A 26,162-nucleotide genomic window follows, 5' to 3' on the forward strand; every position below is an offset into this window, starting at 1 on the left:
CAACCAGTATGCGAGAAAAAAGCTAGGAACTAAAAATCCTTGAATTTGGCCAAAGCATCCTAATGGTTCCGCCTTTCCTCTTGAAGCTCGTTATCTAAATTTTCTATTTTGGCACGCAAAAGATTCACTTCAGTTTGCAACTCCTCTGCACGTGTTTCAAGAGACTTGTATGACTCGGCCATACATTCCAGCTGTGTCTCAGCCAAGCTGTTCAACTTTTGAGCAGATGCCAATTGTGATTTAACTTCTGCCAGAAGCTGCTCTGTTCCCTGTAGCTGAGCCTTGGTGCTTTCCAGATCCAAAACCATGTTATCTTTTTCTAGTTTCAACTGTTCAAACTCCTCAAGCGAGCATTTCCATGATGTAGCATTTGATTCAAAGGTTGAAATGAAACTTCCTTCATGAGGAATGTCGGGATCAGAAGTGGAATCAGAAAAGTGAGCACAGCCATTTGAATATCTGTCTCCTGATGTGTCCCGAACCACCTTATTTCAGGTAAAGCGACCTTGTCTATGCAATAAGAACAATTGGTTTCTGCTTCATTATTCTTATAGCCCAGGACATTAAAGTGAAGTTCACCGGCTTTAATCAAAACACAAGAAAGGTAAAGAACAAAATCAAGCAAACTTATTTTGCAGTTAATAACCTTATCGAAGGCGGCAGAGAACTTCTGAATTTTTTGGCTCAGTACATCCCCATCAGGAGAAGTTCCCTGGACAGCCGTAGCTTCATTCCCCATAACCAATACAAAGTCATGAATCCAAGATACAGAAACCACCAATTCTTCATTAATGGAACTATCTTTGGACAAAGACATTTCCTTCTCTTTGGTTACTTCAGTCCCCTCAAAACAAACCTGACTTTCACAGGTGGCATCAGAGCAGTGACTTTCCATGAAAACACAACCCATGGTGTGGTGATGCAGGCTATTCTGTGTTTCCTGCACAACACATCTGACGTCATCCAAAATCTTTTTCATGTCAGCATCCTTGGACTCAAACAACATAGAGATTCGCATTTGGAATTTCATCAAGGGCAGCAGATCAATATCAGATTGAAGATCTGGTACTAGCAATTCCGCATTACACTCATGATTTTCTAACGAATCCAACTCAGGCTGTTCTTTAGAATGGAAATGTGGGTTGACTGTAGTATCTTGGTTTGCCATTTTAGATCTCATATTACATGAAATATCTGAACCAGAGATGGCACCATTTGAATCATTTGATGCCAATTTGTCTATCTCCAGGAAGTCGTCCATAAGCTCCAGGTGTTTTTCATTTTCAGCCTTGTTAGATTTCTCGATGTTCTTTCCCTTGAAATGGGAGAGCTCAGAGATCGATGTTGTAGCCCAAGAACCAGCACAACTTCTTTCATTTTCATTTCCATCTTCAGACATGGAGGTGAAGCTCGGTGTACTGATAGCATTTTGACTGAGGGAACCTTCAGTGGGGATCAGAAGACTAGATTTTGATGGACTTTCTTGTTGATTATTAGCATGCAGTTGTGATTCTAAAATTTGAAGCTTGCTGACTGTCTTAGCACAAATATTCCTGGAAGCTTGCAATTCACTAGTACACATTGCCAAAGCTTTTTTCAACATCTTTGTTTCTTCTTCCATTGCCAAAAGACGTTCTGTGAGAAAATCATTCTCTTTATAGAATTTTGGTACACTATCAAGGGAAAAGCCAGGCAATTGGGGTGGGTGTGGACTAGGAGGCTTTAGAAGAGACCTCCTTACTCGAGTTTCTCCGTAATCCCGGCCCAAGTTCTCTACTTCTAACTTCATTTGAGCCAGTGCTGCAGGACCTGGCAACTTCTTCTGCACAAGACCACGCAATCTTTGGCACTCTGCTTCCAGCTTAGCTATTCTCTTCACTCCTTCCAGATGCTGCTTGTTGGCTACTTCTGAAGATCTTACACACATATTCTTTTCCTCACTGCGGTAACCATTCCGATTTGCCCTTAACTGTAAGCTATTAGCTACAAGTCGATGTGCAGCATCACCTAGATGCCAGCCAGAAATGCTTCCAGGGGGATCTTGCCTGAAAGGAGAAAACCCAAAACAACAATTCTTTTAGAATATTAAGACAACAGTGTCAAGTATCCATCAAAAGTAGAATCAATCAATTAAAAATTGGCACTTGAATGAAAAGACAACCTAGTATACCTTCGATTTTCCCATGCCTTCCTTCCATTATCCTCATGCCACAAAGCTGGATCAGGTTTTAGATCCCCTATCTCAACCGACTAAAAACAGACAATGAAAAAGACAACAGAATGTAAGCTTATTTATACAGCTTAAGGTAATGTCACAAGGTAAAAATGTCCAGCACCAGCCATTCCACATGCCCATTCCAATAGAAAACAAATAATAGCTTCCAATAGAATACAAATAATAACCTAGATCTGATAACCTCAAATTATAAGCCCACAGCTCACAATGTGGAACATTTCAGTGCTTATTTGACAGCTTTACACCACAGTTATGCTTCTAATGTACATGAGAAATGTGGAAACTAAGCAACCAGAACGACCATGAACTTCATTGGTTAACAGAATTGCACAAACCAAATGCAGGGTAGCTAAAAGGTTTCGATGGTTTCCATAATTGAAGTTGCTAATTTCAGCTTATTCAGAACCTCTGGGCTAGTTGCTAATTTCCAATCACTACAGGATATTGCATCAAGGGTCAACTTTGCATCCTTATCTATTGGCATTAGCTATGGATGAATTAATTAAACACATTCAAGAAGATTCTAATACCGATCACTCATCTAGTCCATAAGCCTTCAACAAATTCCAGAGGCTTCTCTGCACTTCCATATGTTGTGAACCATTTTAACTATCATTGTTATTTCAAATTGAAGCTAAATATTAGTTCCTGTCTAGCCTCTACACTTATTGTATGCAGTAAATAGTATACAAAATTCGGGAACCTTGCAGTAGAAGAGTGAACTTAAGAAAATGCAAGATGCATCTTTGAAGAAAATGTGACAATCTTTGTCAGTCGCCACTTGAAATCATGGCATTTAAACTATGAAAGATTACTTACCTTCAAATGAGGCTTGCACAATTAGCCCTACAAAAAAGTTAGACAATGGCTTATCTTACCAACACTGTTAACATCTCATAGGCATAACATCAACAATTTACTGGACACAACAATCTACATTATCACTGTTAATGTGCAACGGTTACTCAAATGATGCATGCAGCATTAAGGAGCTGGCTAATCTTCAGATATAGGTACACTGCTTCAAGCCTCAGCCATTACAGAATGATAAAGATTCAATGCAGCAATGTGAACCTTCAAATCCCATTTGTCAGAGTGAAAACATTGAACTCAAACTTGCTTACAGATGACAAAATGAGATAATTCAATAACCAGAGTTAAACCAAGAGAAGCAAAACAACAGGGCAATTGTTTGTTGAGTTGGTATCAAAAGAAACATCCTTATCCACTCTCATCTACATGACTTTGCAAGAGCCAACTTTTCCTTATACAATTTCAATAGCTCAGGAGCTTCTTCCTCATGACAGTTCACAACCTTCGTTAGGAACTACTTTTCAAGTTTCTTCAACATAGTTGTCAAATAAAAACTGTTGTTCTTAATCAAACCTTTCGACAACAATACTTGATACACTGCACACCTTGGAACAATCCTCTTTTCTAACCTAAAACCAATAAGTATCGGACTTCTTGCAAGAAATGAAGAATCCCAACCCATTTTATTGACAAAAAATTCCATCACTCTCATGATCTTATGCTTGGATGCCACCATACACCACGGATTCTTCTCTAAAGCCACAAGAATCTCATCCTCAGACCAACTCCACTTCTTAATTTATTATTTTCTTATATTTTCCTATACTTGGTCTCCAAGTATTCTTGTTGACCAAGACTAGTACTATCCTAGTTAGTTAGTTCTTTTTATATTACTTGGTATCCAGGTATGATTGGTGACCAAGACTTTATGTAGTATAAATAGTTATGTAAGCCTAGAGGCAAAGGCTTACATAACGATATCTAGTATCAATATAATTTTCAAGTTACTCTATTTTGCTTGTGGATTCAAGGGTTTCTTTCTTGTGGATTCAAGAGTCTTTGTCTACTAGAACGATATCTAGTTTCGTGCGTATTACGTTGTGTCAAGTGGTATCAGAGCCAGGTTTTGCCTAGCTTAATGGCACAAGACAAAGATGTAAACACGAACCCTACTGACAGTGATCGTGGGATCAATGCTTTGTGGAAAGCATTTGAGAGACAACAACGACAGTTAGACGAGATTCGTGACATGTTTGCGGGGTCGACTCTCAACGCCAACAATAGACCACCAACGGTTGATCGGGCACGTGCTGAGGGAGTTGCCCAAGGCCAACCAATTAACTAAGATGAAGTTCGCACCGCAGGAATTGCCTGAGGCCATCTTGTCCAAAACAACTTGAGACGTCCACGCTGGTATCAATCAGACAGTGAAGGGTTCGAGCCAGAGGTTGAGGAGGAGTGCGGAGGTCATCAACCAAGAAAACAACAACAATGGATCGATGAGTTGAAGATTGGTATTCCTTAATTCAATGAAAATATACATATTGAAGATTTCTTGGATTGGATCTTCGAAGCTAAACGATTCTTCGAGATGATAGAGGTTTTAGAGTCAGATAATGAAACTAGTTGCATACAAATTAAAGGGAGGCACTGCAATTTGGTGGGACCAATTACAAAGAATTGGACAACAATAAGGAAAAGACCCAAGTCGGACTTGGCGACGTATAAGCAACTTCTCACGGACAAATTTCTTCCACCAGACTCTGAGCAATACTTATTCCGACTTTATCAAAATTCCGTACAAAGGTCCAAATCTGTGTTTGACTACACTATTGAGTTTTCTCAAATTTCATATCGCAACAATCTGAACGAAACAGAAGGACAACGAGTAGCCAAATATCTCAATGGGTTGAAGCAAACCATTCGAGAGAAGATTGGTTTGATAATTTTGTGGACCGTGGACAAAGCACACAATATGGCTCTCAAAGTTGAGTTGTTGGAGTGCAAACCAACATATTTAGGGTATCAACAGACAACTATGGATTCTTCTTTTTCTACCTCTGAAAAAGGAAAAGGAGTCCAAACGTCAACTGCTACAAACCGACTCAAGGGTGCTAATGGCGGAGGCAATAACCAGGCGACAAGTTCAATGGCTAGAGAAGCTCCTAAAAATCCTAACTCTTATGCTAGGCCGACAACGAACAAGTGCTATAGGTGAGGCAAACCCGGCCATCGTTCCAATGTTTGTCTAGAGCAAAGGCCAGTAAACCTAGTGGAAGAAGATGATGACTTTGGAGCTGATGAAGGCACAGAAGATGATGATCATGATCTATATTGTTAAAACCTACCATCACCTACTCCACCTACTACACCTACCACCACCTACTACCACCTATTACACACCTACCACTACCACCTACTACCACCTACTCCACTGCATCTCCTATATAAGGAGCCCCTCACCATTTGTAATTAATAACATACAACAATCAATAATACAATCATTTCTCTTTATACATTAAATTTCTACATGGTATCAGAGCAAGGTTAAAGATCTTGGTGTTCTCGGTGTTCTCCGCCTTCTGGCGGGCGGCAACCTTGCCTTGACCGCCCGCCGGATCTCAACCATTTGAGACCTCCATCAACTCGCAAGACCTCTCTCACACCAATTTGATGTTAGCTTCAACCACCTCCAGGGTTCACTGCCTTCTACCGTCGGACGCATGAGGAGCTTGAAGCAGCTGGATGTACTGGCCTCATCCCTGCAACTGTATGCCAGCTTTCAAGGCTTCACAACAACTCCGAACAGCCAATGCCAAGCCCAAGATGGTTGATGTACACCAATGTAATACTTTTCCATCTTTATCTTGGACGAGTTTGTAAAGATTTTCTTGATCTTCTTCGTGAAAAGCAACCCTGTTCCAAGAATTTTGACCATTTTCAGTTGGGAGGGATTTCTTTCTCCTGGATTCGGCTCCAAGATAACCTCCTGACACAAACCCAGATTTATAGCCCCACCAGTTTGGTGAAACATCTTTACTTTCATTTCCTTCAACATCAAAAACGTGATTTGCAGATTCTTCCACCAACTCCAACACACTGTCCTGATTATAGTTTGTCTGTGGGCATTCCTCGACTTTTTTGACAAGTATTCCTTCAAGATCCTTAGAAGAATATGTCTGCACAAATTTCTCTCTCTCTCTCTCACACTCACACGCCTTTTTGAAAAATCTTATCACCACCACTGAGCTGAGACTTGGCTGTGTGAAAATCTCCACCGCCATTCCCTAACCCACATGGGCTTGTTCCCATCTTTTCATACAACCCATCTTTCCCAAATTGTTTAATCAATCAGTCTGATCCCACTATCCCCACTTTCTTTATTTTATTTTATCTTCATTTTTCACATTAAAAAAAAAACAAAAAAAAAACAAAAAAAAAAAAACAAAACAAAACAAAAAAAAAAATACCAAATTTCATTCCAGTTGATTTTTCTGCATTACCACACCTACCATTCGAGTTTGCAAAACACACTTGCTTTATTCATATCAGGGATCAACCCCGATCACAATTTTACAACACAAAAAAAAAAAACAAAAACAAAAACAAAAACAAAACGATTTGTTTTCTTTTCTGCAGACGGCCACCCACCGACCTCACTTCCTCTACTCTGCCGCCGGTCTCTTCTTCTTGCCTCCGTCCTGGGCGGCCCTTGCCGGTGCTGCCTCCGTGTTTCCCACTCCACTGGGCACGATCACTACTCCCTGCTCCTCCACTGCAGCATATGGCGGACCTCCAAATCGGAACATCACGGTGGCCTTCCGCTTCAGCTCCTTGTTTTCCGCCTTTAGCACACTTATCTCTGCTCGCGCATCCTTATACATGCGCTGGAGCAGAGCCAGTTGGGTGTTTAACTGCTGCACCTCATTTGTCCTACTCTGCAGCCGGTGCGACAGGTTTGTGACCGCCGTCATGGTCTCCACACATGACTTCAAAGTATACTGATTGGCCTCAATATCAGTTTGCACCGCCATTTTTTACTCCACCGACCGCATCGGAAAGTTCAACGGAGCAAAACCAGAGGCGCTTGGTTGAGGTTCACTGGCCACCGCACCAGTTATCTCTCTTGTTGACTCGTTGAGGTCGGGAAAGAGAGTGAGCAGACCACGGGACGAAGAGGCCATATTCTGGGTAGCTGAACGGGAAGACGAGGCCATTTTCTGGGCAACAGAGTGTTCCAGAATCTCTTTCTCAGAAACGGAAGAGTTTTTTCAACGGATTTTCGCAGGTTTTTTGTCTCAGCCTCTGCCTTCGCCTCAGCCTCCGTCTTGGTTAAATAGCCAAGGCTCGCGCGGCACTTGACGCCAGACGACAAAACGGGCGCGCAAGCCAATGTGGTGACACGCCTCGCCATCATGTCCGGCACACCTTTTTATGACTTGGGCTCGCCTTTTGATGGCACGCCTTTTTATGGATTGGGCACGCCTTTTGATAGCACGCCTTTTGAAAGATTGGGCACACCTTTTGAGGGTGCGACTTTTTATGGGTCCGACCCCGACATTGATTCCGGTTAGCTCCTTCATGGGTCCGACAAGACTCTGTAAACTGTCCCGACATTGATTCCGGTTAGCTCCTTCATGGGTCCGACAAGACTCTGTAAACTGTCCCGACATTGATTCCGGTTAGTTTCTACAAGGGTCCGACAAGACTCTGTAAACTGTCCCGACATTGATTCCGGTTAGCTCCTTCATGGGTCCGACAAGACTCTGTAAACTGTCCCGACATTGATTCTGGTTAGCTCCTTCATGGGTCCGACAAGACTCTGTAAACTGTCCCGACATTGATTCCGGTTAGTTTCTACAAAGGTCCAGCAAGACTCCGTAAACTGTCACAACATTGTCTGCTACAACGGTCCGACATGACCCCATAAACTGTCGTCTACATCGGTCTGCCATAACCATACAGTCTTCTACAACGGTCTGACACGACCATACAGTGTCTCCTATCCATTTTTTATTTTTCAGATTATTTTCTTGTTTTGTTACTCTCTCCAAACTCAAGTTGGTTAGTTCCTATCCCCCTTGAGTTTGCGGGGGGCTGTTAAAACCTACCATCACCTACTCCACCTACTACACCTACCACCACCTACTACACACCTACCACTACCACCTACTCCACTACATCTCCTGTATAAGGAGCCCCTCACCATTTGTAATTAATAACATACAACAATCAATAATACAATCATTTCTCTTTATACATTAAATTTCTACATATATGATGGGGCTAAGCTTGCCATAGAGGATGGAGAACGAGTCAACTATGTGGTCCAACGAGTTTTATTCACACCAAAGACAGAGGATTTTAATCAGCGCCATAATATTTTTCGATCATGTTGTTCAGCCAACCAAAAATTACATGATTTGATTGTTAATAGTGGGAGTTGCGAGAACTTTGTTGCAAAGAGATTGGTGGAACATTTGAAACTACAAACCAAGCCACATCCTAATCTTTACAACATTGGTTGGATCAAGAAAGGCCTGACAACAAAGGTAACTGAAATTTGCCGAGTTTCTATTTCCATTGGCAAGCATTATGAAGAAGATGTCGTTTGTGATGTGATTGATATGAATGCTAGTCATATATTTTTAGGTAGACCTTGGCAATTTGATGTGGATGTCAAATTTGAGGGACAATACTTATTTGTTTATGTGGGGAACTCATAAAATTGCTATGGCTCCTTCAACACAATAAATAGTGTCCAAACTGCCTAAAGTAGAGGGACAGTCTTTTCTCACCATGGCTAGTTCAGAGGTTGAGTTTGTGATAGATTTTAAAGCTTCAAAAGAGATTTATGTGATGGTTGTTAAAGATCTAGTGGAGTAAGGAAAGAAGAAAGCAGTGTTACAGATCCCAGAGAAAATACAACCATTGCTTGAGGAGTTTAAAGAGCTCGCTGCTGATGAACTACCCAATGAGCTACCACCGATGAGAGATATCCAACATCAAATTTATCTTGTACCAGGAGCTAGTTTGCCCAACTTACCGCATTACAGGATGAACCCAAAGGAGAATGAGATTTTGAGGGAGAAGGTTGAAGAGTTGCTGCAGAAAGGCCATATTTGTGAAAGTCGTTCCAGCTCTTTTGATGCCAAAGAAAGATGGAAGTTGGCAGATGTGTGTTAATAATCAAGCTATCAACAAAATCACCATCAAGTACAGATTTCCTTTTCCAGGTCTTGAAGATATGCTTGATATGCTTGAAGGTTCAAAATGGTTCTCAAAGATTGACTTACGAAGCGGGTATCACCAAATTAGAATACAACCGGCAAATGAATGGAAGACGACATTCAAGATCAATGATGGCCTATACGAGTGGTTGGTTATGCCATTCAGACTTTCCAATGCTTCTAGTACTTTCATGCAGGTTATGAATTAGGTATTGAAGTCATTTACTGGAAAATTTGTAGTTATTTATTTTGATGATATATCCTGAATTATAGGAAATTTGAAAGGAACCATACAGAGCATTTGCGGTAAGTGCTAACAGTTTTGCAGGAGAACAAGTTGTTTGTTAACCTCAAGAAGTGCAGTTTCATGACAAGTAGTCTATTGTTCTTGGGTGCGTGGTTAGTTAGTTCAAAAGGTATTCATGTGGATGGAGAAAAAGTTCAAGCCATCCAAGAATGGCCAACACCAAAAACTGTGAGTGATGTTCGAAGCTTTCATGGGTTGGCTACATTCTACCATCGATTCAACCACAATTTTAGTTCAATCATGGCACTAATCACAAAGTGCATGAAGAAAAGGGAAGTTCTTTTGGGGAGAAGATGCTGAGAAGAGCTTTGCTTTGATTAAAGAGAAGCTTTGCACCATGCCAGTACTAGCTCTACCTAGCTTCGAAAAGATTTTTGAGGTGGAGTGTGATGCTAGTGGTGTAGGAATTGGAGCAATCCTTTCACAAGAGAAGAGACTAGTGGCTTTATTTAATGAAAAGTTAAGTGAAGCCCAACAAAAGTGGAGTACCTATGACCAAGAGTTTTACGTGGTGGTGCGAGCTCTCAAGCATTGGGAACATAAGCAACATACATGTCAGATGGTCTACATTTCTTTAGAAGTTTCCTTTCACCATCCGGCACAAGTTAGGGACTTTGAATCGAGTTGCAGATGCATTGAGTCGTCATGCAAATTTGCTAGTTACATTGACCCATGAGATTGTGGCATTTGAGATCTTGAAGGAACTTTACCAAGAAGATGAAGATTTTAGAGAGATATGGGGTAAATGTAGAGAGAATAAACTTGTCAGTGATTTTCATGTCACTGAGGGATATTTATTCAAGGGAAATCGTCTTTGCATTCCAAAGACATCTCTTTTGGAAAAGCTAATCCGAGACCTACATGGAGGAGGATTGAGAGGACACTTGGGTAGAGACAAGACCACATCAAGCTTGGAGGAACATTACTTTTGGCCTCAATTGAAACAAGATGTTGGGAATTTTGTAAAGAAGTGTTGTGCGTGTCAAGTATCCAAAAGTTAGTCTCAAAATATTGGTCTGTTAAAATGTACCAAAACCTACCACTACACCTACTCCACCCACTTCACCTACTCCACCTACTACTCCACCTACTACATACCTACCTCCTTTAAATCTTCTATATATAGGACTCATTGTAAACACAAAATATATCAATCAATAATACATCTATTTCTTACATGGTATCAGAGCAGGTTTAGAACCTAATATTTTTTCGCTTCACCGGCGGGCGGCAACCTCACCTTAGCCGTCCGCCGGACCTCCACCTATTCTGCTTATTTTCTACACATACCTTCACTCCGCTGCCACAAATTCCATAACTGAACTGAACTCGTCTCTCTGAGATTTGCACCAATGTCAACCTCAACTACTCCTTGCACAACCCACGCTGGTTCTTCCGTAAACAGCCTCAAATCCAGACCTGTTTTCCGAACAGCACACTCATCATCATCTTCAGCTAAGGCCCCACAAGCCCTTGGCCGCTGTGTAGGTGACGGAGCTCGGCGACGGAATCTTCGTCGGATGCACCGTCAATCACGCCGTCATGGACGGCCCGTCGTTCTGGCACTTCTTCCACACATTCGCCGCGATCTGCAGAGGAGGCCACACACTTCGCTTCACAATCCTCGGCTTCCATAGAACTCACACAGAGGCATGTATGTGATTCATACACACACCCATTGGAGGAGGGGGGAGACACGGTTTCTCTCTCTCTACCAAAACAATATGCACACACGGCAGCAAGACATACAGACACACATGCACTGGCTCTTGTGTTCAGGGATAATAAACTAACAAAAAAAAAATACCTGATGTTAGCATATTCAGAAGGCTTTTGGTATTTGACATATCTTTCAATGAGATCTCACCATTGAATGGATTGTCTAAGGCCTCCCTTTACTTTTTTTAATCACCCACTATCTCACTCTCTCACTTTACTTTTTTTCCACCGCCCACAAAACATTATCATCACCTTTTGCACCTCACCCACGTTGCTCCACTTTCTTTCTTTTATTTTATTTTTTTATTTATTTATTTTATTTATTTATTTTTTTTCATTAAAAAAAAAAAAAAAAACCATTGCAGGTTTTCACAAAACCGTGGGCCAACCAATCTCTTTTTTTTTTCCCTCACTCTCTCGTTTTGATTTCACATATATTCTTATTATTTCTTTCTTTTTTTTATTTCTCTTTCACTTTATTTTTCATCTTTTTTTCCATTATTATTTCTTTGCAAAAAAAAAAAAAAAAAAAGAGGAAGAAGACGAACTGCACACCAACTTATTTTATTCATGTTGGGGCTCACCCCGATCACCATTTTACACCACACACAAAAAAAAAATAATAATAAAAAAATTAAAATACTAAAAAAACAAAAAACAAAAACAAAAAAAAACACAAAACAAAACAAAACCAACACAAATCGGAACAGTGGGATTTTTCTTCTCTACTCTGCCGTCGGTCTCTTCTTCTTGCCTCCGTCCTGAGCGGCCCTTGACGGTGCTGCCTCCGTGTTTTCTACGCCGCCGAGCACGTTCACTCCCCCATACTCCTCCACTGCAGCATATGGCGGACCTCCAAATCGGAACATAACGGTGGCCTTCCGCTTCAGCTCCTTATTTTCTGCCTTTAACACACTTATCTCTGCTCGCGCATCCTTATACATGCGTTGGAGCAGAGCCAGCTGGGCGTTTAACTGCTGCACCTCATTTGTCCTACTCTGCAGCCGGTGCGACAAGTTTGTGACCGCCGTCATGGTCTCCACACATGACTTCAAAGTATACTGATTGGCCTCAATATCAGTTTGCACCGCCATTTTTTGCTCCACCGACCGCATCGGAAAGTTCAACGGAGCAAAACCAGAGGCGTTTGGTTGAGGTTCACTGGCCACCGCACCAGTTATCTCTCTTGTTGACTCGTTGAGGTCGGGAAAGAGAGTGAGCAGACCACGGGACGAAGAGGCCATATTCTGGGTAGCTGAACGAGAAGACGAGGCCATGTTATGGGTTGCTGAGTGTTTCAGAGAAGGGTTGGTTACAGAATGGCAACAGAGTGTTCCAGAATCTCTTTCTCAGAAACGGAAGAGTTTTTTCAAAGGATTTTCGGCGGTTTCAGACTGGTTTGCACAGCCTCCGCCTCAACCTTAGTTAAATAGCCGAGGCAGACACGCGCATCATGCGCTTCTCGGCGCTCGCCAACAACATGGGCGCTCCTTTTGATAGGCACGCCTTTTGATGGCACGCTTTTTTATGGATTGGGCACGCCTTTTGATGGCACGCCTTTTGATAGATTGGGCACACCTTTTGAGGGTGCAACTTTACATGGGTCCGACAAGACTCTGTAAACTGTCCTGACATTGATTCCGGTTAGCTCCTTCATGGGTCCGACAAGACTCTGTAAACTGTCCCGACATTGATTCCGGTTAGCTCCTTCATGGGTCCGACAAGACTCTGTAAACTGTCCCGACATTGATTCCGGTTAGTTTCTACAAGGGTCCAGCAAGACTCCGTAAACTGTCACAATAACTGTCACAACATTGTCTGCTACAACGGTCCGACATGACCCCATAAACTGTCGTCTACATCGGTCTGCCATAACCGTACAGTCTTCTACAACGGTCTGACACGACCATACAGTGTCTCCTATCCTCTTTTATTTTATGTATTCGTCTATTTTCTTGTTTTGTTACTCTCTCCAAACTCAAGTTGGTTAGTTCTTATCCCCCTTGAGTTTGCGGGGGGCTGTTAAAATGTACCAAAACCTACCACTACACCTACTCCACCCACTTAAAATGTACCAAAACCTACCACTACACCTACTCCACCCACTTCACCTACTCCACCTACTACATACCTACCTCCTTTAAATCTTCTATATATAGGACTCATTGTAAACACAAAATATATCAATCAATAATACATCTATTTCTTACATGGTCTTTATATGCATCTTCCTATTCCTAACAATATCCGTAAAGACTTATCTGTGGATTTTGTGTTAGGACTCCCTCGTACCCAATGAGGAGTAGATTCTGTATTTGTGGTTGTCGATAGGTTTTCTAAGATGGCTCATTTCATTCCTTGCTAAAAGACATCAGATGCATCCCATGTGACTAGATTGTTCTTTCAAGAGGTAGTTCGCTTGCATGGGGTACGCAATCTATTACTTCCGATCATGATGTGAAGTTCCTTAGCCATTTTTAGGTGACTCTGTGTAAGATGTTCGATACTTCATTGAATCGAAGCTCTACCACACATCCCCAAACAAATGGTCAGACAGAGGTGACTAATAGAACTTCGGGAAACTTAGTTTGAAGCATATGTGGAGACAAGCCGAAGCACTGGGATCATGCCTTGCCTCAAGCCGAATTTGCTTACAACAATGCGATTCACAGTGCCACTGGAAAGTCACCATTCTCTGTGGTATATGTGACACCTCCAAGGCATGCAGTTGATTTCGTTCGTCTACCAAGAATTCCGGAAGTAAGTGTTGCAGTAGAAGCCATGGCTAAACAAGCTCAAGCAATGCAAGATGAGGTGAAACAGAAACTAAAAGCAACCACTTTAAGGTACAAAGAAACAGCCGACAAGCGCAAGCTTACCAAGGTGTTCAAAGAAGGAGATTCAATGATGGTGTTCTTGCACAAAGATAGATGTCCAATAGGTATATACAACAAGTTAAAGCCAAGGAAGTATGGTCCATACAAGATTTTGAATAAGATCAATGACAATGCCTATCTGATTGATTTGCCTAAAGACTAGAAGATTTCCAAGACTTTCAATGTTGCTGATCTTTTTGAGTATCAGGCAGAGGAGTCTTTCTACCCAAATTTGAACTCGAGGTCGAGTTCTCTCCAAGTAGAGGTGACTAATGTAGAACAAGTTGCTGCAGATTTCTTGAGGCGGCTAGACAAACACAAGCCAAGGAAATCAAATTACTGACCAAGGATGAAATGATAGTTTTAAACAAGTTTTACTTGGCTACCAAGAATGTTTCTTGATGACTAAGGATTATCCTAATTAGTTACTTTCTTGTAATACTTGCTCTCCAAGTATTCTTGTTGACCAAGACTAGTATTATCTTAGTTTATTATTTTCTTATATTTTCCTATACTTGATCTCCAAGTATTCTTGTTGACCAAGACTAGTACTACCCTAGTTAATTAGTTCTTTTTATATTACTTGGTCTCCAAATATGCTTGGTGACCAAGACTTTATCTAGTATAAATAGTTAGGTGAGCCTAGGGGCAAAGGCATTTTCTATCAATATAATTTTCAAGTTACTCTATTTTGCTTGTGGATTCAAGGGTTTCTTTCTTGTGAATTCAAGAGTCTTCATCTACTAGAACGATATCTAATTTTGTGCGTATTTCGCTGTGTCATGTGATCTCTAGCCTTTTTCTCTCATTTTTCATCTCTTTCTTTGAGAGACAAACTCATCCCTCCCTCTCTTCGTCGTCTGTGCTTCTCTTTCTTTTCCCTCTCCTCTTTCCTTTGATGGCGATGGTTAGGGTGGCAGACGACGTAAGCTAACAACAGCGATGATCAGCAATGGCGATGGTTACGACTGCAATGGTTCTCTCCCTCTCCCTCCCCCTCCTCCTCTCTCTCTCTCTCTACACATTTTCTTTCATCTACTCTATCGTAGAAGTATGTGTATATATGTATATGTATGAGTTCAATTCAATATTTTACACAAAAAATTCACCTCTACTTAGATTTTTTATATCGATTGAACTGACCGTCAAACAGTACTTTTTAATTCGGTTGAGAACGGATCATTGATTTTTAACCTGGAGGTGTGGGTTCAGCTGACATGTAAAGGGTAAACCCAAGCCGAACTGACCTATGAACACCCTACTTACATGAATTTGGTACGACTAGGAAAGATATTAAAATGATAGGAGTGGCACAAAATCAAGATAAATCGATAGAGAATTAATTAAGATGGTTTGGTCAAGTACAGCGATGAAAGAGTGATATGATCATGATAAATGAAACTGTTAGGAGCAAGGGAAGACTCAAACTGACATGCGATGCCGCAATAAGAAAATATGTAAATTTATTTAATTTAATTGAACATATAATCCTTGAAAAAACAGAATGATAAAAAATGATTCATGTAATTGACCCTAAACTTAGTTTGGTTTGGTTTGGTTTGGTCACAAGGACCAACCAAGCCATCATATTGGGTTTCTTTAAAAGTATATCTCCAGTATGTTAATTCTAATCTTGTTTACAAGAACCCAAATCACATCGGCTCATATAAGATTTTAGAGAGGAATAAACATGTCCCCAAACTGAGCACGAATAGCAAAGGAAACAAATAAAACAAAAAAAAAAAACATAAAATAAGGGTACAAATAAAAGTTCATTTACATGAATGCCATATTAAGCCTATTTGAATATTATGTCCACAATGCTAGGCTAACCTATGTATTACTATATGACACAAAGGTACAAAAAGGGGTCCAGGTGTCATCAATTTGTCAGCCACCCTATAAATCTTGGCAACTTTTGTCTTAAACCATTGAAAAGAAATGTATATAATGTGATACAAAATAAAGTGGTGGCCCCCTATGTCAGCATTTCTCTGACACTTTAAAGTCTCCAATTTCATTCATTTTATTTTTTTCTTTGCACTTGTAACAATTAAAATGCAACACGTGTAACAATATTTAATTAACCGAGCCGAGACAGAGGTGGCTAGGCTCGTCATGAACACGAGTCAAGCCCGAACACACATTCACCTTAGCCGAGCCCAGCCTAAACATCTTAAATTTTAGTTGGGCAATTGTAACTAAAATTTTGGAGGGAGGACTTCAAATTTTTGGAGGGATTCCTAAATTAATTGGCAACGAAACTACATTTTAGTCAGCAAAGATTTACAACTCTTTGTTTTTGACGACGAAAGCAGTTAATCAGGACAAAAAAGCTAGGTCTGCAAAATATCACCGTTTTAGGCTAAATTACCTTGGAAAGCTGGTCTCTCTCATGATCACTGTGACTTTCTCTCTCTCTCTCTCTCTCTCTCTCTCACACACACACACACCTCTCCTCCTTCCACGATCTCTCTCGCACCGTCATCACTTCCAGGTATGTCTTTCGCCCTCTCTCTGTCTCTATCTGACTTGCCTTCTTCCATTCGCATACCTGTAAATCGACCAAGCCCCAAATTGACCCAACCCCAAATCGTAACCTAAAGAGGTTGAATTGCCTAAGAACTTCCAATCCAGAGTTGCTAATTGTGCTAATGATTAAGTCCATTGCTTTTTTTTTTTTTGGCCTTTTTCCTTCATTTTTTGTTCTCTATTCAATTTTCTTCCAACTTTTATTCTTATGTTTGGATTGAGTGATTTGGAGAGAAAAGAAAAGAAATAGAGCGATTGTTTGGATAACTTAAGTAGAGAGAGAAATAGGGAGAAATAGAGAGAAACGAAGAGAAACCCATTTCTCTTATAACCCTCATTTTCAATCTTTCCAAAAGTTGAAAGATTGGGAGAGAACCAATTTTGTTCCTATAAAAATAAAAGAAATAAAATGATTGACATTCATATCCTCAAAATATAAAAAAAGTTATTTTGCTAATATAACATAAAGCAATTTATTTTCTTCTCTCTTATGAAATCTAGCCAAACAAGAACACAATCATTTTTTTTCTTTTATTTCTTACTTATCCAAACTAGAATTAGAGAAATCATAATCATTTCTTTTCTTTTATTTTCTCTTATAACTTAAGTAATCATTTCATTTCTTTTCTCTCCTATGTTTCCAAACATTGTTGAGGTGGAATATTATTGTAATTCATCATCTCTGCTGTGGTGATTTCTAAGAATGTTAATTTTGTTACAGATTTTTGTTCGGCAGAAAAACCGTTCATGTTCTAAAGCACCAGAAAATTCAATCAAGGTATGTAAATATCCCTATCATATTTACCAAATAGAATTGCCTTCCTTCATTTTGCATTCCAGTCTTATGGAATTTCATTGGGAATGCATTTCAGAAAGTGCCTAACTTTGAGCAGTCCCTGAAATCATGATAAATGGTCCAGAGGAAATTCAGGGTATCAGAATACTGAAAGTTGAAACATCTGAGTTGATGTCATATTTTGGACAACATATTGAAATAGATGATCTAAAAGTTATTCTAACTGATAATAGATTATAATAGTGGACCTGGATATGTTTATCATATAGGCACTTTGATTTTGGGCTCACTACCTTTCATTAGTTAAAACATTGTGAGGCTTTTACAATCATGCAGGCAGTTCCATAGAATGAAAAGCTCCCCCTTGACTGAAGAAGAGCTAGCATGTATTTATTTATTTCTTTTGGTATCTTTTGTATTTATTTGAGAGTTTTAAAAAATATTTTATGAATTGAGGCCTAATTTTCCCATAATCAAATGCTTAAGTGTCAAATTTTACAGGTGGAGCATTGCTTATTATGTTAATGAAGTCCACATGCAAAATATTAATTTGTTTTAGTATAACTGCATAAAAGGTGGATACAATTTGCCTAGAGAAGGATAATAGGTCAAAGGTGGAGTACGCATTTTTTGTCTAGAGAGGGATAATACGTCAAACTCCCAATTCGAATAATAAATTATCAACAACAATATATCAATGATGCATTAATTATTCACACAATATTGTAGTCTTAAAATAAGAGAGCATATTAATAGACAACGATATTCATGATTAACTGTTTAAATTGTTTAGAAGTTGTAGATTTTGGAATTTCAGACTATCATGTATTACGCATCCCAAAAAAAATAGAAATATTGGTTCATCATTTGCAAGGCCTTGCAATGGATCTCATAAGTAACTCCTGTGTTTATTTCTTTGTAACACAACTTTGATATAACATCTTAACATGCCTATGTATCTTTATTGATTCATTTGGTGTTTTCAGGCTCAAAGAAGGGCTAGAATCCACACATTACGGCTGGAGGAGGGTGCAAAAAACGATGCAGAAGAGCTTGAGAAATGTGACAAGGCCACTGTCCCTTTTCAATGATTATAAGCTAGACAAAGTCAATATCCAGAGTTTGTGGTTCGGTTATCTTTATTTCTAAAAAGAACTTATCAAAGAATTTTTTTTGTTTCTAAATAATCTTCCTTACAGATGATCCAACTAACAACCCAAATATTTCTGGAGACCCATACAAGACCCTCTTTGTTGCTAGGCTTGTGAGTAACAGTGCCTTACTGTTTTTCAATTTTCAATTATTTCCTAATATTTAACTTTGTATGATGCCTGCCTTCTTTCAGAATTATGAAACATTGGAGAGCGAAATAAAAAGGGAGTTTAAAGCTTATAGGCCCATCAAGCGGGTAGGCATTAAAGAGCACCTCTTAGTGGTGCTCGGGTTATATTGCCTTTTGGTTTGGTAAGAAGTTCATTTTTTTAATCACATTTTATTTCCACCTTTTTTAAGAGAAGTGTGTTTATATTCTCAAATTTCAAAGTTTTGATTTGAAATCCAAAATTTAGCCGGTGAAAGAATTCCTTCACAAGTTATTTCCGGTTTATAAATTGTATTCTATTTTCCAAACATAATTTTTTACCCAGCAGGTTCTTATTATTTGCTCAAAGAAGTATAAATACTGCATCGATAACAGATTTTTTTTAATTACGAATATGTTTATGGGCATTTGAAAGTTCCTTTGTCATACCTCCTACAAGTTGGTATTACGAAGAGTTCGATGTTTGAAAATTTTAACATCTATTTTTCCCTAACTTGATTGCAATATGCATATCATAATTCAAGTTCTGTATTTCTATGGTAAGCACAATTACAGATGTATATTCCATGATCTATGCCATTTTAATGTCAAGTTTGAAAGGGAGAATGAAAGAGCATCACTTCGCTGTCAATTATAATTGTTGGAGGGTCAATCAACTTTGGAAATATTGCACAGGTATATTTGCCATTAACATGTAAATTTATTTTCTTTATCCTTCGGAACATCCTTGGGAATTGGTTGCTTGGTTAGTTTCTAGGTACTGTTGGGATATAACGGGCAGCTTCCTCGTACCAAAAATGACCTGTGAGAACTGATGGTACGTAAATAGGACACCTAGATTAGAAGTTAAAATCGAAAACGCCTTAAACTTAGACGAAAAAGGGTGTTCGGGGGGCGAAAAAACAAAATAGCCCCCCAACCACTGTTGGGATGTAACAGGCAGCTTCCTCATGCCAAAAATGACTTGTGCGAACTGATGAAACATAAATAGGACACGTAGATTGGGAGTTAGAGTCGAAAACGCCGTAAACTTAGTTGAAAAAGGGGGGTTCAGGGGGCGAAAATGCAAAATAGCCCCCCAACCACTGTTGAGATGTAACGGGCAGCCTCATCGTGCCAAAAATGACCTGTGAGAATTGATGGTATGTAACACAGTGAACACGTACAACACTCTATATTACATTACACAATGTTCCCTACACCTAAAATCTACCACAAGAATAAAAGCAGGTTTCAAAATTATTACAATCAAAAGGGGAAAAAGTGGTGTATGTAATGGGGAAAAGCAAAGGAAATGCTGACATACCACCAATGGTTGTCAAACATCAGAGCATCCTGAATGGCCATCCGTACAATATTAACACCCATTAGCATGATAATCGTAAAATCAAACATAAGTAAAAATGTGGATGGGAGAAGAGCCCCATGGCATGCACAAAATGAATTTCTAAAGATGAAACCAACCCTGGGCTCACCCAAGGCTAATAATAGGTCACCAATTATATGACTCTTATGTGGGCCACAGATGATTGCAGGTCATAGCCTGTCGAGATTTAAAGCAATGCTGCGAAAAGCGCACTTAGGCGAGTGCCTAAGCAAGAAACCACTTAAGGCAACCACATGGCGCTTCTGATGGCCTGAAGCGAAGCGAAATGGTGAGTCAACACCTAGGTGATAAAAAATGAGCGCTTCAAGCTTTAGCATGAGGCACCGGATGTCAATGCGCTTCTTTTCCCATAGTCTTTTTTTTTCTTTTATCAACAAACACACCATTCATTTTGTTTGACTTTTGAGATTGTAAAAAATATTTAACACACCTTATGATAGCACTAACTATCAACAGACACACTTTCTAATTTTTTAATTTTTTTGTTTTTAATTTTTGAAACTTTGCCTTCTTTCTACATGCAGAAAGTTCTTTTGATTTTTTCTTAATTTTGCTAAACTTATGTTGCTCATGAATGAGAAAAGTGAATGATTTTCGGGGGGGGGGGGGGAATCTTTGATATGATAGGTATGTTTGGTGTGTTGATGTTTGCAATTTTGAATCATATGTTGCTCTGGAACCTTGTCCTTTCTACCACTTACAGTTTTGTTTTTGTTTTTGTCACATCACTTACAGCTTTGATAAGGTGTATTTTTGTTGATTGTATGGTTACTTTGTTGTAGTTTTTGATGAATTACATGGCTGCTTTGCTGAATTGTTGTAATTTTGCTAGATTGATTAATTTTTTTGAATTACTTTTAAAAATGCTCTTGATTTGAAGTGTCTTTCAATTGAATTGGTTTGTTGATATTTGATTATTGATTAGATGTCGTAGTCAAGCGAAAGTAATAGAAAATATCCAACATGCACAAATGGTAAATCCCCAAAAATTGTCTAAGTTTCTTTGCAACTTTTGCAACAAAGAAATAAATGGGTTGTTTACGGGGTCAAGCAACATCTTGCCGATGGTAATAAAATATGGTTGCTTGTAAAAGGTGTTCCATCTCAGGCAAGAGATGAGATTAGAGATTTTATATCCAAGAAAAGTCAAGCAAAGGAATACCCAATTTTGATGAGATAGATGACAATGAGGAAGATGATAATATTGTTGAGATTAATCAACATGCCCCTAGTCAAGGTTCTACTGCTCAAAGAAGTAAATAGCAGCATCAACATTGAGTAAAGAAGTTGATTTTCTTAATGTTGTCAATGATATTTAAAGCCTTAGATTTGGTGAAAGTTGTGGAGACGCCATCACCTCGCACTTAGGCCTTAGGAGGCCTTCGAGCCTCAGCTTGCTTATCACCTTTAAAAACACTGAATTTTGGAGTAAATGGAAGTCTACACTAATCTTATTGAAAATAACCGTGCTAAGCGTTTGGTATTAACTTCTTTCACTTCTATTTAATAGTGATGCAATTTACCAAATGAGTCAATCCTACCTGAGTATTTTCTTATCTAAAAAAATAATATTTTGTTAAGCTTGGAAAAAAACTGTAGTAGTGTATAAAAATCAAAGCACAAACCCAACTAAGATAAATATTTTGTTGTTTGAGCTTGCAAAATGGCACTGGTATATAAATAATTACAGGCACAGGAATAAATAAATAAATAAACAATAACATAATGAAATGGAATGAAGAGGTGCATAAATTTAAGTAGATGCTTACACCACCAAGCCACCGCGGAAAAACTTTAACCCAGGAACTAAGTAAGATTGGCATGACAGGATAGAGACCTCCAAGGGAAAAATTTTACCATCTGAGTCAAGGTTTCTAGTGGTAACTTGAACCTTCATGCAGTGAAGGCGAGAAATACAGTCATCTTTGGACTCTGAAATCGTCATAGGATGGTGCAGCAACACGGAAACCCATAACAAGCAGAACTCATCGCCACTTATATGAGCCAAGCGCGGAGGAGTGTCATTCTCTAGCACTCCGAAATCCTTTCCGCAGTCATGGATAGGTATATTACCCTCAAACCATATATTTGTGATTAAATCATATCCAACTAGGCCCAGACCATGAACTGAATACCAATACAACTTACCGTTAACAGCCAAAGCTGGCCCTCTAAACATATATGGGCTAAACTTGGGGCATATTTCAAACACTCCTCTTTCCCACTTTTTGGTATTTACGTGGTAGATTAGAAGGGCACGATCCTCTGGCGAACCCACCACAATAAATGGAATGGGGACCTCCCCAGCTGCTGAAAATATTCTGTCAACAGTATGCGGAATTTGTGGAGGGTCAGGTAGAGATTCCCATGCATTTACGCTCGGATCATAAGCCATTGCCCACGGTGACGGCCTCTCCAAATCAGTGGGGGTGGTGAAAGGGCTGGGCTTGGAGGCTGAAAATAACTTGTCAATGTCGAGGCATGGAGGTGGAGGTAACTCGTCGTGCTTTCCATTGAAGCTCAAGAAAAGCTTACCATCCTCCTTGTTCAACAGTGAATCCCACTCCAAAAAACCACCGAGGCAATAAAACATGCCGCCAAGAATGAAAATGTGGGCCGAAAAAGCAATCTGATTAGGCATTCGAGGAAGACGCTCCCATCCCGCCATGGGAGTAGTAAGGTCAATGCGATTCACTCGATTGGATTCTTTCCAAGCCGATCGTCCTCTCCGATAACCAGTCCAGTTATTAACAGTGTATAACATTTTGGATCCTAAAATCGACCAACCAAGTATCAAATCCATGTTTGCAGTGACTTTGGGGAAGAGATTTACAACTGCGGAGTCATCGTCGTCGTGAAATCGAGAAAGACAGTTCATGTATTTGGGAGGAGGAGGAGGTTGGTTGTGTTGGATGTCGTCGGAGACATCAAACACGTACCATTCGTACTTGAAATCGACGTCCTGTACACAGATACAGACGAATTTACCTGGTGAAGACGACGACGACGACGACGACGACGATGATGCAATTCCGATACTTGGATTTTGGGGACCGACTTCTTCCACGTTGATTTCCATCAAACCCTAAGGTAATACAATTCCTAACTCCGCAACGAAAAGATTGCAGATCTAAGATTGCAGATCTAAAAATGTTTTTTTTGGTTTTCCTTTACTCAATCCAAAATAACAATAATAAAAAAATTAAAATTTTCATAAATTTAAAGATTATTTACATAGAGATCCTTAACGGTCAAATTTGTACATTTTCATAATTTAAGAATATTTATACCTTATTTTTATAATTTAAAAGGTAAAGTGATACTTATCAATAATTTAAGAGTTCATTTATATGTTTTTATCATTTAAGAGATTAAAGTGATACTTTTAAATAGTTTAGAGGATTTTTGTGTAAATAACCTTAAATTTAATATAAAAAAATTCTCACGGCAATAAATGTCACCACTAATGATTATATAATACGTCATTTATATTTTATATTTTTATTGGGAGAAGTATTAATAAATTCTATTTCTGTCTTGCACTCCAATCAATCCTTCCAAAAAAATTATGAGTAATTCTACTTATACACTAGTTTAATTCCTTACACCTTCACAATTTAATTTTTTTATATTATTTTTTATAATTCCTTTATTACCTTCATCCTTAATCTTCATCCTTCTCCTTACATCAAAACCTAAAAAAACCCCTAACCTCAACGTTAATTCTCTCCCACCATCACCTCCAACCAATATCTTTACCATTGTAACCCTTTGCCGCCGCAGCTGCAACCGCAACCACAACCACCACTCACTGTCGCAACCCTTTGCTGCCACAGCCTTCTCATCGTCGCAACCATTATCCCTTTCTTCAACCTTTCAGATCTGTGTTTTCCACCATCGCAATCCACCACCATCGCAACGTCTTCTCTGCTCTAATTCTTGTAAATCTTAGCTTTATAACCCCAATCTTGATCTGGGTATTTGTTATTTTGATACATAGAAGCTTTAAATCATTTGGGTATGTACCAATCAGAATGATGAGGAAGAGAGAAAGGGAAAACCCTTGTACAGTTTGTGGACACTACCACAAGTACAAAGAGGGCGCGGTTTGTGGGATTTGCGGCTACCACATACCGACAGTGTTGAAGAAAACTTCACTACAAGTCAGTGTTTTTCCGTCAAAGATCGTGCCGGAGTTTCTTTATCTGGGAAGCTATGACAATGCATCGAGGTCAGAACTTCTAAAAACCCAAAGGATTTCTCGTATTCTTAATGTGGGTTTCTTGTTTTTACTAATATGTTTATCACATTATCACTTTTTCGATTGTGTCCCATTTCAGTGTGCCTATGCACCGATTGGTATCTCCAAATAACCAAATAGCCAGCAACGACGCGTGAGATACGACGTCGACCATGCTTCTTCGTTGAAGATTGAATGTGGGAATGAATGGCTTTAATGAGTAGAAGGGGATTTTTTTTTCTTCTCAAATTCAAATGTTACGATATGATATTCGAAATCAAAATCACGTTTACAATTTTGGTTTCAAACGGTGGATATGATTTCAAAATATTGTGGATGTTGATACGAAAACTCGTTTTGGCAATGCGTTGAATATGGCCCAAAAAATCCTTAGTAAGATTAGAATAAATGTGTAATTTCATAATATAGGATTTTTCGTAAATCACGGATACCACCTATCAAAAAATGTGGTAAACATAGGATAAAGATGTCATTTAAACCCAAAAATGGGATTGTTGGGTTTATAAGTTTGAGTGATTCTACTTACACCACACTTTTAAGTCTTTACACCCTTTTAATTTTATTTATTTTTATTCTTATCTAAAATTACCAAAAACACCTTCCACTCCAACCTTTTCATTACACTCCCATTTCATCACTAACACCTCCATCGGTCCACCCACCACCGCCAATCGCTGCTAACCCCTCTCAATATCCAAGTATAAGTCTCATTCAATCAACTAATCCCAATTGAATTCATAAGAAAACCACATAAACCAAGACTACATTCACAAATTCACAGAAATCACTCTCACGATCCATACTACATGTACCCAAAAACATTAAACAACACAAAATCGATTGAATTGAACAAAAACTCGATTATTACATTGGGGTTTTTCCAATGTTGCTTTATGTTGATCTCAGTTAGTATTACAACCTCATCTCTATATATTTTCCAAAACAATAATGTTTTTTTGTTTGTAAATCCCCAATCAATGTGACTTTGTGAACTCACTGTGGTTTAACATTTTATGTAGGTTTGATAGTTGTTTTATGTTTACTGTGATTCATGATTTTTAGGAAAAAATTTGCAATTCATCAACTATTGTATTTTGTGTAATGGCATCAAATGGTATTGGGAGTTTGACTAGTTTGTTGTACGAAGTGTGGGTGTGTTGTCGAATGTATCAATGAAGATATGTGCTGAAATTGTGTTTGAATCTCCTATCCAATGTGACTCTGCGTGCTACTGGAACGTTATTATGTTGTGTTACGATGTGTTGCAGGGTAGTGTATATGTGGAATTTTGTGTATTATTTGGTGATGTTACTATAACAGTCAGTAGGAGCATGTGGATTTACACATTACATTTGTTGCGTCAGCATGAGTGTTTTGGTTGCGTGTATTTTCACTTTATAATTTGTTGTTCATGTTATATTAACCACAATATTCACATTGGCAATTGACTCCAACAAAAGAAAACTTTGATATCTTACCTTCGGATAGATCCACCATACAAGGAATGAGAAAAAAAAAAAAAATGGGGGGGGGGGGGGGGGGGGAATTGTAAACCCAAATGTCAATGAATTAATTCCACATTTCCAAAAATAATAGGATTAATTGGTTTTATAAGAAAATATTTGAGATTAAATGAAACACCATTTCTTAGGATGAGATTTATGAATAAATTTCCTTTAGTCGA

General features: G+C 39.0%; 1 protein-coding gene and 3 long non-coding RNA genes across 4 annotated transcripts; 2 read left to right on the top strand and 2 right to left on the bottom strand.

Moving 5' to 3' along the window:
* Positions 1-314: 314 nt before the first annotated feature.
* Positions 315-23,372, bottom strand: LOC114276995 (uncharacterized). Its single transcript, XM_082873473.1, has 2 exons — positions 21,987-23,372; positions 315-2,045 (listed from the first exon to the last, which is right to left on the bottom strand). The coding sequence occupies exons 1-2, from the start codon at positions 23,294-23,296 to the stop codon at positions 326-328; spliced, it is 3,030 nt and encodes a 1,009-aa protein (XP_082729599.1). The 5' UTR covers positions 23,297-23,372; the 3' UTR covers positions 315-325.
* On the bottom strand, positions 10,604-13,511 carry LOC145792596 (uncharacterized). The gene is made up of 2 exons (XR_014332071.1): positions 13,387-13,511; positions 10,604-13,344 (listed from the first exon to the last, which is right to left on the bottom strand). It is a non-coding gene; the product is annotated as an uncharacterized LOC145792596 (long non-coding RNA).
* LOC145792595 (uncharacterized) lies at positions 16,580-20,822 on the top strand. Its single transcript, XR_014332070.1, has 6 exons — positions 16,580-16,678; positions 17,435-17,491; positions 18,496-18,773; positions 18,855-18,973; positions 19,386-19,505; positions 20,356-20,822. It is a non-coding gene; the product is annotated as an uncharacterized LOC145792595 (long non-coding RNA).
* A 412-nt stretch (positions 23,373-23,784) lies between the features above and the next one.
* Positions 23,785-24,866, top strand: LOC114276994 (uncharacterized). Its single transcript, XR_003634445.2, has 2 exons — positions 23,785-24,448; positions 24,558-24,866. It is a non-coding gene; the product is annotated as an uncharacterized LOC114276994 (long non-coding RNA).
* Positions 24,867-26,162: the final 1,296 nt, after the last annotated feature.

Source organism: Camellia sinensis, chromosome 6, assembly GCF_055761805.1.
Source record: "Camellia sinensis isolate YWXY chromosome 6, ASM5576180v1, whole genome shotgun sequence".
Taxonomy (NCBI): Eukaryota; Viridiplantae; Streptophyta; class Magnoliopsida; order Ericales; family Theaceae; genus Camellia; species Camellia sinensis.

Bases quoted from the DNA above. Each gene is read 5' to 3' on its own strand.
- LOC114276995 (XM_082873473.1), bottom strand. From the start codon at position 23,296: ATGGAAATCAACGTGGAAGAAGTCGGTCCCCAAAATCCAAGTATCGGA. The intron at 2,046-21,986 runs GTAAGCATCTAC...TTCTCCTTTCAG, and splicing joins TTCCGCGGTGGCTTGGTGGT to GCAAGATCCCCCTGGAAGCA.